Genomic DNA, 19,884 nt, shown 5'->3' with positions numbered 1-19,884 from the left:
AGGACCCGGAGATGTGCCTGGTGCTCTTCGGAGGAGGAGCTGGCGACCAGGATGTCGTCTAAATAGACGAAGATGAATGGCATGTCTCTGAGCGCTGAATCCATCAGCCGCTGAAAGGACTGAGCTGCGTTCTTAAGTCCAAACGGCATACGCAGGAACTCGAAAAGCCCAAACGGCGTAATTACCGCAGTTTTGGGGACGTCCGAGGGGTGCACCGGAACCTGGAGGTAGCCCCGCACCAGATCCACCTTGGAGAAAACCAGCTTGCCCGCGAGGTGTGCAGAGAAGTCCTGGATGTGAGGGACCGGGTAGTGGCGTCGTTAAGGCGGCGGTAGTCACCATACGGTCGCCAGCCACCGGCTGATTTAGGGACCATGTGAAGTGGCGAAGCCCAAGGGCTGTCTGAGCGGCGGATGATGCCCAGACGCTCCATGTTGACGAACTCCGACTTGGCGACTGCCAGCATGTCAGGGTTGAGCCGCCGGGCCCTAGCGTAGACAGGGGGGCCTTCAGTGTCAATGTGGTGCTCTACCCCGTGTTTGGTAGTGGCAGCAGAAAAGGTGGGTTGCGTCAAGTCGGGAAACTCACTGAGAAGGTGCTGGAACTTGTCGCCCTGTTAGAGTGAGCTGGAGAGCCCGCTGAATGACGCCTCACCGCGGGTACACGTGAACGAGGCAAACGTCAGTGCGTCCACCAGGTGGCTGTTCTTGACGTCCACCAGCAGTCCGTGAGCGCACAGGAAGTCTGCGCCGAGGAGGGCGAAGGAGATGTCAGCCGTGACGAAATCCTACTTAAAACCGCTGACCCTCGAAGCACAGGTCCACTGTCTTTGTGCCATAGGTGCGAATAGGGGTGTCGTTAGCGGACGTTAAAGGTGGGGCCGTGGCCTCGACTGACGGCCTCCTCCACGGTAGCCTGCAGGACGCTCCGCTGGGCTCCTGTGTCACAAAGGAGTCTGCGACCAGAGAGGGTGTCCCTGATGAACAGGAGCCAGTTGGATGTGCCCACACTCGCGGCCACTACCGGGCGAGCAGGCGTCGGGCCCGTTCCGACCGTGACAGCTCGAAAGTCTTTAGCAGGAAAGCCTTGAACGCTGCATATTTATCATGGGCAGGAGGAGATGTAATAAAGCCCACCGTCCGGGTCGCAGTGGAGCTCCCCAGCGCCGAAACGACGTGAAAATATCGTGCTGTGTCGTCAGTCACTCCGCGGAGGGCGAACTAAGCCTCCGCCTGAGCGAACCATGTCTCCCAAAACTCTGGCAGTTTGAAAAAAAACGGTGTTACTTGCTATGCTCGGTTCAGTCTCGGATCCTTCAACGAGACTTGGTCACCAATGTAGTGCCGAGATACGGGAGTCGGGGTATCAAAGTTACAAGCTAGAGCTTTATTTAGCATCTGAACACACATGTAAACAACTTCATGCCCGGGAAGCGAAGACCGGCGGAAACAGGATGTCCGGCTCACTAAAATGTCCGTGCGGAACAATACCCCAACCCATAGATCCGTGGGTGAATAATGTCAATCACCACAACAGTATGTTTTAACAGTTGATTACCCTGAACTTTAAGTATAATTCAACTGAAAAACGAATAAAAAAAGTAATTATAAATAAAATAAAATAAATAATCGTTTTATTTCGATTATGTTGTTTTCATAATCGTTGCAAGCCAAAATCGTAATTGCAATTAAAATACGATTAATTGAGCAGCCCTAGTATCTACCATGACGTGAAATGGAGAAGGTGCAAGATCAATATGTTCCATACAGTATTAATGTATGCACTTCTTTCTGCAATGCATGCCTGAGGTTTTAGTGAAGCGCTTGATCCGCTTTCTTCTAGCAGCCTGAGCGCCACGGTGTTTATAACAAGCGCCGCAAGCGATAAAGAGAGGCAGAGAGGGGGGGATGGGTAACAAGGAACCAATGAAATTATCCCTGTGATAATGAAGCTGAGCCACTGGGATTGGGGAACTTAAGATGTGAGCTGTTGATAATTTGGGCAGCCAATCACTGGTCTGGAAGGGAGGCGCAGATAACTCCTCCTCTGGTCAGCGAGTATTTAGACGGAACCCCGCTGTGTGCCTCTTTCTCTCTCTTCTCGCTTTCGCTGCACACCTGATATCAGGTAACTATGGGATCCCACAGATAAACTGTATTTAATTTGTACTGTATTTGATTGTATTGCATTGTATATTACCATTAAAGTGGATTATTGTTAACGGTTACTTGTATGCTCTGGATTTCCTTCCTGTAAGATAACAGCTTGTTTAGGGACGCGAGGAGATTTAAGAAAGCGGACGAGTGGTCCACCAAATCTCCTAACAATACACATTATATCGCAGTTTTAGTTTCACCGACTCCGTTCTAATATGCAATAAGACTACAACATGCGTCTATGTGTATTTTCGAGCTTTCCAATCCAGACGAGACTCTCTCTCCCGTCTGTGTGCGAGGGGGCGGGGCCGTTTGTAAAGGTCTCCTGACTGTGTACAGACTGTCATCCTGGTTAGTGGTTACTACTCGGTTCTGTCTTCAGGACAGTGTTGGATTTTTTTGTAATTGGATGGGACTTGATTGGATTCAATATTAGAGTAATTTTCTCGTTTGGTGTTTGTTTAAATATATTGGCCTTTGTTTATGTGATTGAATGATTTACTCATAAAAAGTTTGATGAATTATCATCTAATGATTTGTATGATGTTTTATTTATGTTAAAGGTCACTTTGAATGATTTTAACTAATGATAATGTAGAAAAACTACCACATTAATTTCGGGACGTTTTAGATTGTATTTCGGGACGGTTCCGGGAGGATGGGGAAAAAAGTTAGTCGAGAGCCCTGGGGGCTCCTTCAAATTGCTTGTTTTGTCTAGCTACCATCCAAAACTGAAGATGTTCAGTCAATTGTAACTTAATGAAAAGTGTTAAACTTATCTTAACTCGATAAACTCAGTGATTAGGTGATAAAGGAAAATATAAGATGAGTTGTCCTGTTGCATTTACTCAAGAGTGCAAGGCTGGATTACCAAGCAGGCAAATTATATGCGCCGTATAGCTACTACTGCCTTTGAATGGCTTCATATTCAGGTCTGCGATGTAGAGGGGCCGTGTGTTCAGATGAAGGGTATTCTCTCTTAAAGAAATATGTGGAAATTGCAAACCTGAGGTAGGACACTGAATCACTTCACTTATATCTTGATTGTTCAATATTTGTATGTGTCAATTGAATAATGATCTGAATACATTTTCATGCTAATGTCAATATTTGTTCAGTGGATTGGCATAAATCCACTGATCTCGATATGGTAAAACCAATAAAGAGTTTCAAATTTGTTTTCTTTTATGATCAATTCAAACAAAAAATACCACTTTATACTTATTGCCAACTTAATATTATGCTAATTTAGGCTAACTGTAATTTTTTATTAACATTTTCTTTCTTTCTTCTCTGTAAAAATTGGCCAATGAGTGAGGCTGATTACAGTTCAGAATTCCTAAAGAAGGTGTAACATGTATCTACTAGGGCTGCTCGACTATGTGCAAAAATCATAATCTCGATTATTGGGTCAATGATTGATATCACGATTATTAAACTAGTAACAATCTATATAATCTATATAAACTATTAACGATTATTTACTTTGAAAACATAAATGTATTGAGAAAAAAACATTTGAACAGTGTAGTGCCGAGACGGGAGTTGGAGGCGTGGTATCAAAGTTTACAGCTAGACTTTTATTAGCATCTCTGAACACACATGTAAACAACTTCATGCCCGGGATGCGAAGACCGGCGGAAACAGGTAGTCCTGCTCACTAAAATGTCCGTGGCGGAACAATACCCACCCTATAGAACCTGTGGTGAATAATGGTCAATCACCACACAAGCCCCCCCAGTATTCACCCATAGTCAAAATCCTCGTGCCTGGGAGGAAGTACCCACCCGACCCCCGGCGCGTACGGACCACAGGGGCCGAGGAGGGTGGGGGCCACAGGCGAGGGAAGGGGCAGGGGCGCCAAAAGAGGGGTGCGAAGGGCATCCCCACAGGGTGCGGGGGGCGGGCCATGGGAAGGGCGGCCCGACTGATGGCATAGCCAACTCCAACTGCCTGGAAAACGTCCACAGGGAGCAGGCTTAATATCGATCAGACGGACACAGTCTCAGGCCGGCCACCAACGTCCACCACCATGGCTCCTTGTCCTGTAACGCAGGTGGTGGGGAAACCTCTCTGCCCCCGTGCCGTATACGGCCCGTCGAAGATCCATTTGGTGTGGCCCTCCTCGTACTGTAATTCTAAAACACACGCAAAAAGAAAAAAATTAAAGAAATCTAGACCGCAAAATAATTAAACAAGTGAGTGCCTATTTTTCCTGGCGAAGGTCAGGGTCCTTGAACACAACACAAGCCTAACGTGTCATCACGTGGTATATGTCCTCGTCTGACAGGGGTGCAGTTCTGACGGAAAGCACCAGAACGACCAGAACGCAGCTCCGCTCCGGCACTTCCAAAAAATTGCAGTACCCATAAGGAGCCGTACACATGCTGCAGTTTTTGCGTGGCCGTGTCTTTAGTTGTAAGCCCCAGTGGCGATCTGTCATACTGATCATATAGTCAATAACTTTGTTGTTATTAGCATCTGGTTAGCTAGCTATGCTAACGAATATAAGAAGCTTTTTCTCCAACCAGTGAGGTAAAGGCACATCTTTATATGATCATTATAGTTATAAAAAAATAAGAGAATAAATTAAACCGGTATAAAATACTATATGACAGTAAAAAAAAGTTGTTATTAATAAACAAGAATACAGTTTGAAAGGGGAGTGATTTGTAAAATATCCATAAAGAAAAAGAAAATCTGTTTACAGTTATGTTTCATATGGATGTTGAGAGATGTATCCATAGATCTCCTAATGTTGCTCTCAAAGTGCACCAGATTGATGCTTTTAACTTCAACATTTAAAAAAAAAATCTTCCCGGGGGAGCAGGACCTAACCTCCTCTAGGGACCCCCCTAGAGGAGGTTAGGTCCACCCCCCCACTTAAATCATGTTCACATGGATCGGAAACTAAATACATTTCCACCCAGTGTCCATATCTTTCTGTTTTGGTGGTCATGCCACAACCGTGCACGTGCATGCATGCGCGAGTCATGGCAAGATATCTGGATTAAGAGGTTGCTTTTTCTTTGCACAGCATGAAAGAAAGGCTAAATGAATGGGTTGTGATTTTAGTATTTTTAAGCAGAGGTCAATCATTTGTACGGCCCTCGGAGGATGTTGAAAACATTGAAATGGCCCTTGAGAGGAAAAAGGTTCCCCACCCCTGCTGTAACGTATGACCCTGAACGGACCATCGTAAGGGGGCCACAGGGGACCACGGTGGGCGTCATGGAGAATAAAAACGAAATCCGCCGACCGTAATCCGGGGGACACCCGGAAAGCTGGGTTGCTGTGCTGCGACGTGGGCACGGGCGTGAATGTCCCAGCGGTCTCCAGCAGGGAGGAGCACTGCACGGCCGCAGACCAGGGCACAGCGGCGGTGGGAATGAATTCCCCAGGGACCCGTAGCGTCTGGCCATAGACAAGCTCCACAGACGAGGACTGCAGGTCTTCTTTGGGGGCACACCTGAGGCCGAGCATAACCCACGGGATCTTATCCACCCAGTTGCCGTCTGTCAAGCCGGCACGCAGTGACGCCTTCATGGACCGGTGAAACCGCTCACACAATCCATTAGCCTGGGGGTGATATGCGGTGGTGCGGTGCAGCTTGACCCCCAAACCCACAGCAACAGCGTTCCACAGCTCCGAGGTGAACTAAGAACCGTGGTCAGATGAGAGGTCAGACGGGGTCCCGAAGCACGCCACCCACGTGCCGATGAAAGCGTGGGCGACGTCGGAAGCTGACGTCAAGGGGGGAACGGCCTCTGGCCAGCGGGTTGTCCTGTCCACCATCGTAAACAGGTAAGTGAAACCGTGAGAGGAAGCGGACCTACGAGGTCGACATTGACATGGTCAAACCTCCTCTCAGGAACTGCAAAAAGTTCAAAAGGGGCCCTAGTATGGCGGTGGACTTTGGCCCGTTGACAGGCCACGCACGAGTCGACCCAGGACCTCACGTCCTTCTTAAGCCCCTGCCACACGAACTTCTGCAACAACAACTTCACGGACGACTTCCTACCCGGGGTGGGAAAGATTGTGAACCGCCTCAAAAACGGGTCGGCGCCTGTCCGCAGGGACCAGCGGTCGAGGCTGGCCCGTGGAGACGTCACACCGCGGCTTTGCGCCAGAGTCACCAACCGTGACCTCCTCCAGGCGTAATCCCGTGACTGAGACCTTGAGGGTCTGGACCCTGTGGTCAGAGGCCTGGTCAGCGCCCATGCGGAGGTAATCGAGGCCCAGCTGCACAGATCCGATGACCGCTCTGGAGAGGCAGTCCACGACCATGTTAGCCTTGCCAGCGATGTGTCGTATGTCCGTGGTGTACTCGGAGATGTACGAAAGCTGGCATTGCTGTCGGGCGGACCACGGCTCGGCCACCTTGGACATGCAGAAGGTCAGTGGCTTGTGATCCACGAACGGCGCAAACTCCCGGCTTTCCAGCAGGAAACGGAAGTGGCAAACCGCCAAATAGAGACCAAGGAGTTCTCTGTCGAAAGCGCTGTACTTGCGCTCCCAGTGTGAGAAAAGGTTTTTAGAGAGTACTTGTCCATGGACAAGTGAGTTTGGCAATTTACTTGTCCGAATACATTTTTCACTTGTCCAGAATGGACAAAAATTGGGGCCACTGGAATCTTCTTCTTCGTCATCGTATTTTACATTTTCCCACGGTTTTTACGACACCGCTCAACGTAAGTGAGCGGTAAGATTTTACTGCATTACACATAGGGTTGGGTATCGTTTGGATTTTAACGATTCCGGTTCTGCTTTTCGATTCCGGTTATTTTCGGTTCTCGATTCCGGTTTCTTTGAGAGGGTAAAAATAAGTCAAACTGGGAGAAAAATATATTTATGAAAACATTAAGTCAAATCTGTATTCCTATTTACAAATCACTTCATACTGTTTAATTTCTTACGGTTATTGAATACAATTATATAAAAATAATCTCTGCATTGTTTAGTTAGTTCTAAGTGGTGCAGTTTGAGAATGTACAACTGGCCCAGTGTCCTCTGATGTTACACTGCAACCTGCCTGTGAGACACAGTCCAACCACACATGTCCAACACATAGGACATAACCTAATAATAATAATACATTATATGTATAGCCTACAGTATAGGCCTAGCGCTTTTCTCCAACTCAAAGACGCTTGCACGCTTACACATATCCTGCAATACACATGCTGCAGCTGCCCAGCTGCTCACTGTTTGTAAAAGTAAATAATATTATTTTCATTTCAATAATGTACTTTCTATACCCTGCTTCATAAACAATACTGACATCCCTGTGCTCCTCCGAGTCTGGGGGTCCGGGGATGTGAGGACAGCGCGAGGACACAGACAGGGAGGCTGCTTCACTTCATAAAGGAAATGGTGGTCAATATTAACAACACAGGAGCTAAAACGCTTAATAACCTTCATTACGTGTTAGAGAAGGAACATAAGAAAGTTTGACAAAGATGAGGCTGTTAAACGGGCAGCGGATCTGCTGTGTGTAGAAAGAGAGAGAGAGAGAGAGAGAGAGACGCTGAGCTGCACCATGCAGCGATCAGCTGATACGGAGCATAGAGAGAGAGAGCTGCAGTCCTCGGGGCTCGGCCTCGCCTCCTGTCCTCACAACTCTTATTAATCCCGGTACCGGACAATTGTTATTTGTTCCTACTCGGAACCGAGTTTTGCTTCCCAACCCTGCCACTGTGGTACACTTCCCGCCCGCTCCGCCCCGCCCCACCCCCGTCTAACTGTACAGAAAACGGCGAGATGCATTTCCTTAGGAATCTACAAGCAGAACCGAAACTAACACTTCTAAACGAACAATGGCGGACACGTACAATTTGCGAATGAGTTCTGCCTTTTGTAAACTGAATGTATCAATAATTTGTCAATAAATCAGGCCGAAAAACGTCACTTGTCCGCCGGACAAGTCAATTGAAAGATCTACTTTTCCGATATTGTAAATAACACGTCCCGGACGGTGGGACGTGTACTTTTTCGCACACTGGCTCCCTGGGAGTCAACTGGCGGCTGAAAAAGGCGAGCGGTTGCCAGGCGCCATCGACCCATTGTTCATGCACCGCGCCCACTGCGTACTCAGACGCGTCGGTGGTGATAGCGATGGGGGCCCTGTGTGACGGGTGAGCCAACATGTCGGCTTCGCTCAGGGCGGCTTTGGTGGCGTTGAAAGCGACCTCCTTTTCAGCCGTCCAGTCTATGGCCTGGCCGGGGGACTTGTCCCTGAGGGCCTCGTACAGCGGCGCATGGTGTGGGCTGCCCGGCGGATGAACCGGTGATACAACGTCACCATCCCGAGGAACTCTCGGAGCGCCCGAGCTGTAGGCGGTCGTGGAAAGGCAGACACGGCCTCCACTTTCGACGGGAGGGGGGCGGCCCCATCCTTGCTGATGAGGTGTCCGAGGAAATGGATGGAGGACAACCCGAACTGACACTTCGCCAGGTTAATAATCAGGCCGTGTTGGTTGAGCCTGGCGAAAAGGACCCGGAGATGTGCCTGGTGCTCTTCGGAGGAGGAGCTGGCGACCAGGATGTCGTCTAAATAGACGAAGATGAATGGCATGTCTCTGAGCGCTGAATCCATCAGCCGCTGAAAGGACTGAGCTGCGTTCTTAAGTCCAAACGGCATACGCAGGAACTCGAAAAGCCCAAACGGCGTAATTACCGCAGTTTTGGGGACGTCCGAGGGGTGCACCGGAACCTGGAGGTAGCCCCGCACCAGATCCACCTTGGAGAAAACCAGCTTGCCCGCGAGGGTGTGCAGAGAAGTCCTGGATGTGAGGGACCGGGTAGTGGCGTCGTTAAGGCGGCGGTAGTCACCATACGGTCGCCAGCCACCGGCTGATTTAGGGACCATGTGAAGTGGCGAAGCCCAAGGGCTGTCTGAGCGGCGGATGATGCCCAGACGCTCCATGTTGACGAACTCCGACTTGGCGACTGCCAGCATGTCAGGGTTGAGCCGCCGGGCCCTAGCGTAGACAGGGGGGCCTTCAGTGTCAATGTGGTGCTCTACCCCGTGTTTGGTAGTGGCAGCAGAAAAGGTGGGTTGCGTCAAGTCGGGAAACTCACTGAGAAGGTGCTGGAACTTGTCGCCCTGTTAGAGTGAGCTGGAGAGCCCGCTGAATGACGCCTCACCGCGGGTACACGTGAACGAGGCAAACGTCAGTGCGTCCACCAGGTGGCTGTTCTTGACGTCCACCAGCAGTCCGTGAGCGCACAGGAAGTCTGCGCCGAGGAGGGCGAAGGAGATGTCAGCCGTGACGAAATCCTACTTAAACCGCTGACCCTCGAAGCACAGGTCCACTGTCTTTGTGCCATAGGTGCGAATAGGGGTGTCGTTAGCGGACGTTAAAGGTGGGCCGTGGCCTCGACTGACGGCCTCCTCCACGGTAGCCTGCAGGACGCTCCGCTGGGCTCCTGTGTCACAAAGGAGTCTGCGACCAGAGAGGGTGTCCCTGATGAACAGGAGCCAGTTGGATGTGCCCACACTCGCGGCCACTACCGGGCGAGCAGGCGTCGGGCCCGTTCCGACCGTGACAGCTCGAAAGTCTTTAGCAGGAAAGCCTTGAACGCTGCATATTTATCATGGGCAGGAGGAGATGTAATAAAGCCCACCGTCCGGGTCGCAGTGGAGCTCCCCAGCGCCGAAACGACGTGAAAATATCGTGCTGTGTCGTCAGTCACTCCGCGGAGGGCGAACTAAGCCTCCGCCTGAGCGAACCATGTCTCCCAAAACTCTGGCAGTTTGAAAAAAACGGTGTTACTTGCTATGCTCGGTTCAGTCTCGGATCCTTCAACGAGACTTGGTCACCAATGTAGTGCCGAGATACGGGAGTCGGGGTATCAAAGTTACAAGCTAGAGCTTTATTTAGCATCTGAACACACATGTAAACAACTTCATGCCCGGGAAGCGAAGACCGGCGGAAACAGGATGTCCGGCTCACTAAAATGTCCGTGCGGAACAATACCCCAACCCATAGATCCGTGGGTGAATAATGTCAATCACCACAACAGTATGTTTTAACAGTTGATTACCCTGAACTTTAAGTATAATTCAACTGAAAAACGAATAAAAAAAGTAATTATAAATAAAATAAAATAAATAATCGTTTTATTTCGATTATGTTGTTTTCATAATCGTTGCAAGCCAAAATCGTAATTGCAATTAAAATACGATTAATTGAGCAGCCCTAGTATCTACCATGACGTGAAATGGAGAAGGTGCAAGATCAATATGTTCCATACAGTATTAATGTATGCACTTCTTTCTGCAATGCATGCCTGAGGTTTTAGTGAAGCGCTTGATCCGCTTTCTTCTAGCAGCCTGAGCGCCACGGTGTTTATAACAAGCGCCGCAAGCGATAAAGAGAGGCAGAGAGGGGGGGATGGGTAACAAGGAACCAATGAAATTAGGGTGGGTTCATGACAGCCAGCCAATCAGAGACCAGTCACCTTTCACCTCAAAACCTGCAATGTGCCACTAAACCCTGTAGTGATATTTACAGTCTCTGTCCCCCTGCCTAACGTTAATACACAATATTATTTTTACCTTAATACTGCCATACATGAGAACATATTCAAAGTGAACAGTCAGTGTCGTTCATGTGCGATAATCTCTCTCCCGTCGGACTTTAAACTTCAATGAATCATTAAACTTCCCTGTACATTTAACACTCTTGTGCTAACTTTCGGAACACACAACGTTCACTTCTCCCTGCCAAAGTCTACTCCAGCGTAACCTTCTGACAGTAGTGACAGAACTGAAAGGTCACTGTGGCACCGTTACAATGGCATGTAAAGTCAACCAGGGAGACAACTTGTACAGAGTCCTTAAAAAGTATATTGAGTACATAGTGAAGTAAAGCCAGGCGTCGCGAGCAGCACTTAAACTTTAAGTTAAACCCTCTTTTCATTGACAACAAACTGTCATTACTCTGAGCAGAAGACCCAACTTGACTTTCAATACCATTCAATGCATGTTTCTTATGTTACACGTGTACATTTCTGTAAAACATGTGGTATACACAATTGTAAACACATTTTAATTAATAGTATTAATACACCAACATTAAGTAGCTTATTGAGGGACTTCCCACCTGTTAGCAGCTCATCTCCCCGGCTTCTTGTTCCATTCTGACCACGCGCAGCTAGACTGTTTAAAAAATATACAATTTCCGGGCCGAATGTTTCAAAATAAAATAAGTCCATAACTTTCTCAACAGTAAATTATGAAAGGGCTACAGTAAACGAGTTTATTTTTAAATAATATTTCATTAGAAATATTCTGAAGTCTACTTTGATACAACTGTTGTATTTCTAGATTATCTTTTCATATTGTAGCGATTGTGGATGGTTTTTAGGACTCTTAATTTGAAAGGGAAAATTGGCTTATTTCCGGTCATAATACATGTAAAGTAGAGTCGAACATAGTATCATGTTTAAGATGGTATCTTTAAAAATACGTATTATATCTTTAAAATATAGACTAACTTTAAAAAAATCACTTATTGCATGACTGCATGACACGATGCAACTTGTGTTGTGTAATAACCAGTAATTGAAGGTCATAGTGTTTCCTGTTGACTCTGGGGCAGGAAGTCCACAGCACTTGAAATGATTGGCTCTATGAAACCTGATGTCCTTATATGATTCTGTTTTCTTCAAGGTTGTGTCTTCCTGGTCGAATGTACTTATCTTAGTCGCTTTGGATAAAAGCGTCAGCTAAATGCAATGTAATGTAATGTAAAAGTCACACTCTGATTTAGAGTGGCTGAGAAGTCATATTTAACCAGAAACTAACCTTTACACTTTGAAAAGTACATCAATTGCTTATTACACATTTGAAGTGTAGAGCAATTGAAGCTGTTACCATGGATACTGGTAGTGCATTCAACTGAATGGAACATACAAAAAGGACATTTCATTATTTGTAATTTTAAGAAAATCAGTGAATAATCATTAACATGCAAATGAATCACTCAATTATGCATTAACACCATATGTATATTTTAATAATAACAAGGTGTAAAAACAAAACAATAAATTAAGACTGATAATAACAGAACATTTCGTATAAAAAAAGAACTATATGTGAACATTTACAGTGACATTTAGATTGTTTTTAATATGTACAGTTTCTTTTTTTTATTAACTGTTCCAGATTTGAGCTATATGAGATGTGTCTATTCAATAAATGAAGACATACGAAATGACAAGGTCTTTCAAAATGAGACAAAGTAAGAACAGAATAGTGACAACATAAATTAAAGGAATGTTTCCAGTGCACACATAAGTAGAATACAATTTAAATGCAGGTGTAAAACATTTCAACTCCTAAATAAAACCACAGACAGAACCAACAAAGGAATTGTATAGTTGCTAATTTATAGTGTAATGTTGTTGATGTGCTGATAAATATAGTTAATTCACATTTGTTCAACCCCTTCAAAAAGTAAACTGTAACTATGAATACAGATCTATGTGTTAAAGTGTCACCATGAACACATAATAAGCTTTACCTCCTTAAAATGCAATGTACCACATTAAACTCTGTGGAAGATGCTTTGATAGAATCATTTGATCTCAGAGTACTTAGAGAACTATTATGACAAAAATAAGACAGTAGTAATACATATTGAAACCTTCTTAATTCCAAATGTGCGTGAGTTGTCCATGCATTAAGAGTATCATAACAACAAGACTGATGTTTTCAGAAGGCTCTCATTTACAGTGACTTTTGTTCTTCGAGCTACGGAAGCCCGAAAAAGGCAATTAAGAAACTGAATTATTTTAGTTTAGATACGGTCATTCTGGCAAAACCTTTTTTTCTAACAAATTCCCTAATTATTTTTTTAAGAAAGAATTTTTTAACCATACCTTTTTTCTTCAGGTTATCAAGTCATAAACACAATTAAGATCGGACGAAGAAAATGTGTAACTACATTTGTTTTCTTATTTGCCTCTCAGGGCTTCTGTATAAAGCACTTAATGACACATTCACATATAAGACTAGATTTATTCCCATTTTTCAAGTTTTTCTCACCTAAATATAATTTTCTTCCTGGCTTCTCACACGTTTCTAGGTGAAAAGTGTTCAGCTGGGGCAGAAGGAGCAGTGTACCCCCCCAGTCAGGTCGGTGATGGCCCCCTCCCTGACGAGCTTCTGGAGGAGCTGGGTCTCCCGGTCCACGTTGTGAGTGGTCTGCCGCAGCATGGCGCTCATGGGCAGCTGATCGAAGTAGTGCAGCGGCGCCCCCTGCTGGGAGAGGTTGTAGCCGAAGCCTGCCAGGCTCACCTCGTCACACAGCAGGCTGGCCAAGTTCAGTGCAGATACCCCCATGGTGGGCACATTCTGCAGCAAGAAAAAAGATTCAAAATTAAAAAGGAATTAACAATATTGTCATGACAGAAAACCACCATGTTATTTTTCACGCGTTTCTATGAGTGTATATCTGCAGGGCCACACAATTAATCAACATTTTATAAACTTTAAAATCCCAATAGCAGGAATGAGTCCTAAACCAGGAAATGAGTAAGCATATCAGCTTACTTTATGATCATTTTAGTATATTTCTTAATGATAATGTGGATATTGTTTAAAGAATATACATTCCCTCATCATACTGATATCGTTTTTTCATTCAATTTTGTATTAACTTCTTATGTTTGTATAAATATTTGTTACTTTATTTTATCTTGTAATCGCAAATTATTAGTTTATTTTTAATATTTTATTTCTATTTATTTTAGCGTTTATTGGACATTTGATTTACTTCTTATGGTGACAAAAATATCTTTATTTTTTCACATGTTATTTATTTTACTTCTTATGTTTATATAAATTATTCTATTTGATCACACATTGTTTCTTTAATTTCTTATGTTTATATAATTATCTTTTAATTTATTTCATTCTTCATTCAAACCCAATTTCCTCGCAGATAAATACAAGTATTCTGATTGTTTCTGATATGTGCAACTGCAATATTAGTCAAAATAATTGCAATTAGTTATGTTTTCCAAATGATTCACCCCTATATATCTGTGTGTCTGGCGGTAGCTATTCTCACATACTACTAGATCAATAAACCAATATTTTGTGAGCTTATACCACCATTGACTGCTGAACTCTATCTTCTTTTAGCCAACCAGTAGGGGGCACACGAGATCCACAACAATTTCAGTAACAGAAAAGGCATTCCTAGCAACAAGCTAAGCTAAAAGAAAAAGCCACCGTTTTCAGACCACAAGTGAAATGTGTCGAACAGTTTGGTCTCATTTTGAAATGGATTATATTTAGGGTACTAAACCACAATAGATTAGTGATGCAAGACCAAACACAGAACAGGTTCAATGCAGAGGAAGTTAGAGGACGTAATGTTTCATCTGCAGGAAAATAAAAAACTACTCCTCGTTTAAAAGTGTGTCGACGAATTGGTTTGACTGTTATGACTATTATGCTTTTTGGTCTTCCCTTTTGTTGAGATCAGGTTGAATAATTAAAACGAAAGTTAGTTATAATCAAATATATTCTTGTATAACCCACAATGAAAATGCTTCATATTTTATGATTTTCTATATTTACAGTATAAACAAAACACAAGTGGTTTGTTAAGTTGAGTGTGTATATGGTTTATGGGTTTCACTGATAAGGGAGAGACAGTTTCTTCCCTCTCCCCTCACAGCAGTACACAGGGAGGGGGGGCTCCTGACTTAAGGAGAAATACATTGAGGCCCCAAAAAGGTGGTTATGTCATAGCCGAGAATAATATTTTGCAGTCCTGCAGAGTAGGGGTCATGTCCTTTTTACACAAACATGGGAAGGTGTGTCTTATGCCATAGCCATAGAATATGTCTGGTCATGTCCAGTCCTGTACATCGGAGGCCATGCCCAGTTTCCACAAATATGGGTATGGAGGAGGTGTCTTTAGGTTTTTATATCCTGTTTTTGAGCATAAAGACACTGGCGGAGAGGGAGCAAACTGGAGAGAGAGGGGGGGGTTCGGTTCCCCTGGTATACTCTCTCCCGGTAAAAGCTCTCTCCCTCAGAGCTGGGTTTTTGCTCTCGGTAAGGTTCTCTCTAACTTGGTAATTATTGCTTACATCTCTGTGTATTGAATGCTGAGGGAATGGTCTAGATGAAAGTTTTGAACGGGATCTTTCAACCTACCATTCTTAAATGTGTTGGAATTCTTAAACCTACCATTCTTAAATGTGTTGGGAAACCTACCATTCTTAAATGTGTTGGGATTTTTAAACCTACCATTCTTAAATGTGTTGGGATTCTTAAACCTACCATTCTTAAATGTGTCGGGATTTTAGGACTAATTAGAGAACCTTCGCCACCACTAGGAAATTCCTTTTGGATTTTGTCGGAAGACTTTAATAGGTGAACTATGAATTAAGGTTTTAGATTAGAAAATAACCCCAGCATGATATGTTTAGTATGATTATAATGTTGTAACGAGAGAAGGTAAAAACCCTGTCTAAGTTTGGACCTATTTTTCTTCAAATAAACTGATCCCACCTTTTGGATTGGGACAACTTAAAAGACATTTGTGCTCTCCTCTCCTGCTTCAAAGGTAAGATTTCATACTGCCACACGCACAATTAGGTAGGGCCACACCTCATTTACTGATATCAAAATTCTTCGGGATTGCTTAAACAGATTAAGAGAGTTGTCTGAATTGAAACAGCAGTTAATTGAACCTGGTTCTTCAGGGAGATAATAGAGGTGAGATCTTGCTGACGTTGGTGGATCTGAGCAAACTTACATAGACTCAATAACTTCGGTTAGGTTAATTAGTAGGTCTGAGTAATTTGCCGGAATAAATTATCAGCTCCTTTCAACTCTTACACTTTCTTGTAGTGTGTTATACAAGTTTTAGTGCATGTAAATGGTCTGCAAAGGCTACATTCCCAAATCTCTCTTCAGAGAGAGTTTCTCTCTCTCACTAAATATATATATCTTTTTGTAGTAGTGAGTTCATCCATTTGAGTAATTTCTAAATGATTCTGTATATTATATATTGTGTATTCTTCAGACACTCTTTATGTATATACTGTATCTTTCTATTGATCAACATATATTTTAAATTGTAATGTTTATTTGTATGCTATTTTTAGCTCAATGCCTCGTTAACATGCTGATGTAACAATGCTGATGGGATAAATAAAGCATATTTTAAATATTATAATAAATTGTATATCTTTTTTTTGTACCTGATCACACTCTGTTTGTCCCTTTCAATAACCCTGAACAATTTGTACATAATTATATTTACACTCTACTCGATTGCATTTACATTTAATAAACTACAACTACTTTGCAGCCTTGTATAACATATTCATTTTATTATTTATTTATTTTATTTTTGCATGAGCAGGTTGGTCCATTAGAGTAATTTATAAAATTATTATGTATATTTCATTTTGTGAATTCTAGAGACACGAGATACATCTTTCTACTGTTGATATATTTATTTGAAATTGTTCTGTTTATTTTCGTTTTATTATATTTTTAACTCAATGCCTTGTCCACACGCTGCTATAACAAAAAAAAAACATTTGGGACGAATAAAGTATATCTAATCTAAAGTAACAAAAGCCGTTTGTAGCTACAAATGATACAGTCAGGTGGGTGTTGTAAGTGATAAATGTGTTTAGTGGTAATATGTAGCTACAACCAAGCTATAAAAACACTGTTTCATTCAGCTTGCATTGTGTTGACTCTATAGTCACAGACGGATCAAATCTGTAGTCTGGGATGAGTCTATTACCTGGTCCTTTCCCCAGAGGCGGGGTTTGGGTGGAGGGTACTTCAGGAGGTCCAGAGCCGTCTCCCTGATGACGAGAGGGTTCAGGAGTCTGAATCTGTGCCGCTCCAGAGGGATATGATCCGGAACCTTCTGCCAGAAGAAGAGCCAGTCCCACAGAGACTGAAACACAAAGCACACACAGAAATCACGTACAATGTGTTGGAGCGCTAGCCAATAGAAGCGCGAGTGTTACACAGTGATGATATTTTACAGGAGTAAACAAATGAGTCCAAAAAGAACAAAAATACAATTAAAAAATAAATTAAATAAAGATTTGACTTTGGATTATGATTATGTTTCTGGAAAGTCAACCTTAGTTATTTGTTTATAACCTTAGTTATTTGTTATTTGTTATACTTGTTTTCATTTAAAGGGGACCTATTATGCAAAATGCACTTTTTGATGTCTTTTATACATAAATATGTGTCCCAGGCAGTGTTGGGTGTAACGCGTTACAAAAGTAACGGAGTTACAGTAATATATTACTTTTTGCTGTAACGAAGTAATGTAACGCATTACTAATGAAATGTGGGTAATATATTACCCGTTACAATGCTCAGTAACGCAGTTACAACACATTTTAACCCGAAATTAAATGGTGTTTTGTTTTTTAACAATGTACTAACATAGCGAGACATTCCGACACCAGACAAATTGTGCGGGAAGATTAGTAAACCTGGTGTTTACTCTTCAGGCTTCGCGCCGGGATCTTCGGGGCAGTTGAATGTTATGCACCCTCTATTCAAAAAAGAGAACGGAGCGAAAAAGACTAACAACAAATTGTGTCAGGTGCGCGTGACCTGCTCCGCTGCGCGTGCATAATTTCCAAAGTGCTTCCACATCAGTGACACACATCTGTGGATAATCACTTATACGAAAATGGTTAAAGCAACCATCACTAAACGCCAGCAACACTGCATCTACTGCAGACCGTAGCAACAGGTCAGATGGGGACATCACGTTACCCTCCGCTGTGGACACTAGCTTACTCCCGCCTGACTCGCCGCCCTCAACCCCGGAGCAGCACTCTTCGTTGCCCGAAACTACGCCGCCCCTCTGCGGCCCGCAGGTGCCAGCCAGGATACCACGGCAAAACAGAGCCTGCCCAGGTATATCTAAACAAGTACCCGCCTGTACAGTGGGGTTAGGTGGTCATTTTGCAGCTCGTGGTATACAAATAGACAAGGGCTAGAATATGTGCAAATAGGGCCATATTCTGCCATGCCTGTAGAAATGTTGGGTCAAAAATAATGCATACAATAGCACAGATGCCTTCACCACGAATGGCTACAAAAAGATCTCATATCCCAAGCTTATCAACAAGCTAATGTTGCTGCTGAAATGATCTCCAGGTCACAAATTCAACCTCACATGATGATGTGATACCAGTTTTCAAGGACAGTAAATGTTCTCTTCCCAGAGTATGATGGGACCAAAGTGATGATTTAGTAGGCTACATGGTTTTAATAATACTTTTGCTTTTCAATGTTTGCCATTTCAAACCATGAGCTGGTTCAAATAATATTTGCCTTGATTTACAATATATTCTCATTTGTTTTATCAGTAGCTTTGAAGCTGTTGTGCTTTTCTTTGCCACAGTCCACTTTGGACTGTATGAGATATTTCAGGATTGCACTTTTAACTCACTTGAAATGTTCTCACTTGCTTAGTTTCAAAACATAACAAATGCCATAATCTGTTCATTGGGGACCATCAATGCCTTTTTTCATTGCTGTTGCCGGCCACTATTGCTGCGCCCCCTGTAATCTCAGATTCACCCCGAGTAATTTTGTTCTGGAACCGGGCCTGTAGTGTACACGGCCATATACTAAACACACTACAGAGCCCATTCCGTGTCCTGTTAGTGTTTACTTCCTGTCTGCCTTCTTCTGGTGATTTATCTGACGTCCAGCGCTCCGTCTTTTAACCTCTTTTCCTTTCTCTTTCTTGATCCTCCTTAGCAACCTTCATTATAGTCCTTGACAGTGGTCTGTACTACTGTATTAACAACGTGTCACATGTTAAGAATTTACAATCAGAATCGAGTATTCAACTAACCCGTGTAATACAAGTTGTTAGTAGCCTTAAGGGCCTACACAGTTGTTATGCTATACCACATTGCCCTTCATTGGATGTATAATGAGCTGCACTAAACTACATTTTAGCATTTAAAATACCTAGCCATTCTTTTGCGGTTATTTTGGTGAAAGTAACTAGAAAAGTAACTAAAGTAGTGTAACTCATTACATTTCAGAGACAGTAATTTTGTAATGTAACTTATTACTTTCAAAAGAGAGTAATAAGTAATATGTAATATATTACATTTTGGAAGTAACTTGCCCAACACTGGTCCCAGGTAGGGTTGGGTACCGAGAACTGGTTCCGGTTCGGAACCAGTTCGATTCCAACGGCATCATTTAGACATGTGAATTTCGGTTCCGCTTTTCGATGCCTGAGGAAATGTTTCTCGCCGCTCTCCATAGCCTACTGTATGACTGCGGCGGGGCGGGAAATGTAGCGTTGTACCCTGTACCCATAGATATATATAAACACGTGTTTATATCATAGGTTTATATATATATATATATATATATATATCTATGGTTGTACCTACACTTCCTACAGCGTAACCTGAGACCAGGGCCGGCCCGTCGCACTGGCGTTATAGATGTCCGCCTAGGGCGCCAGATCTGTGGAGGCGCTGCGCTGGAGAGAATTTTTATTTATTTTTACCGTTGGTGCTCATCCTAATTTTTGGCCTTGATGTAACATTCATAATTAAGTAAATGTAACACCCTTTTCATCCCGGTTACACTTTTCCCTGTACGATGGGCGCTGTAAGTGATGAAAATGGGGGATGTTGGCTTATCTGGCACCCGCAGCTCACAGCCAAAGTGCGC

The 19,884-nt window shown here is 43.6% G+C and overlaps 2 protein-coding genes across 5 annotated transcripts in view; both read right to left on the bottom strand.

Moving 5' to 3' along the window:
- Positions 1–11,326, bottom strand: part of LOC117453830 (long-chain-fatty-acid--CoA ligase 1-like) — a 47,372-nt gene extending 36,046 nt beyond the window's left edge. For both annotated transcript variants that reach the window (XM_034092837.1, XM_034092834.1), the window contains exon 1: positions 11,264–11,326. The gene's annotated coding sequence lies outside the window, so the exon portion shown is untranslated. The remainder of the gene's footprint in view (positions 1–11,263) is intronic.
- An 830-nt stretch (positions 11,327–12,156) lies between these two features.
- The window catches only part of st3gal5 (ST3 beta-galactoside alpha-2,3-sialyltransferase 5), a 39,832-nt gene continuing 32,104 nt past the window's right edge, over positions 12,157–19,884 (bottom strand). For all 3 annotated transcript variants that reach the window (XM_034093625.2, XM_034093626.2, XM_034093627.2), the window contains 2 exons: positions 16,946–17,104; positions 12,157–13,518 (listed from right to left, as the gene is read on the bottom strand). In XM_034093625.2, coding sequence (XP_033949516.1) covers positions 13,261–13,518; positions 16,946–17,104 — 417 coding nt within the window. In that variant the 3' untranslated portion in view covers positions 12,157–13,260. The remainder of the gene's footprint in view (positions 13,519–16,945; positions 17,105–19,884) is intronic.

Source organism: Pseudochaenichthys georgianus, chromosome 10, assembly GCF_902827115.2.
Source record: "Pseudochaenichthys georgianus chromosome 10, fPseGeo1.2, whole genome shotgun sequence".
Lineage (NCBI taxonomy): Eukaryota > Metazoa > Chordata > Actinopteri > Perciformes > Channichthyidae > Pseudochaenichthys > Pseudochaenichthys georgianus.
This window is presented reverse-complemented; position numbering and strand designations above follow the sequence as displayed.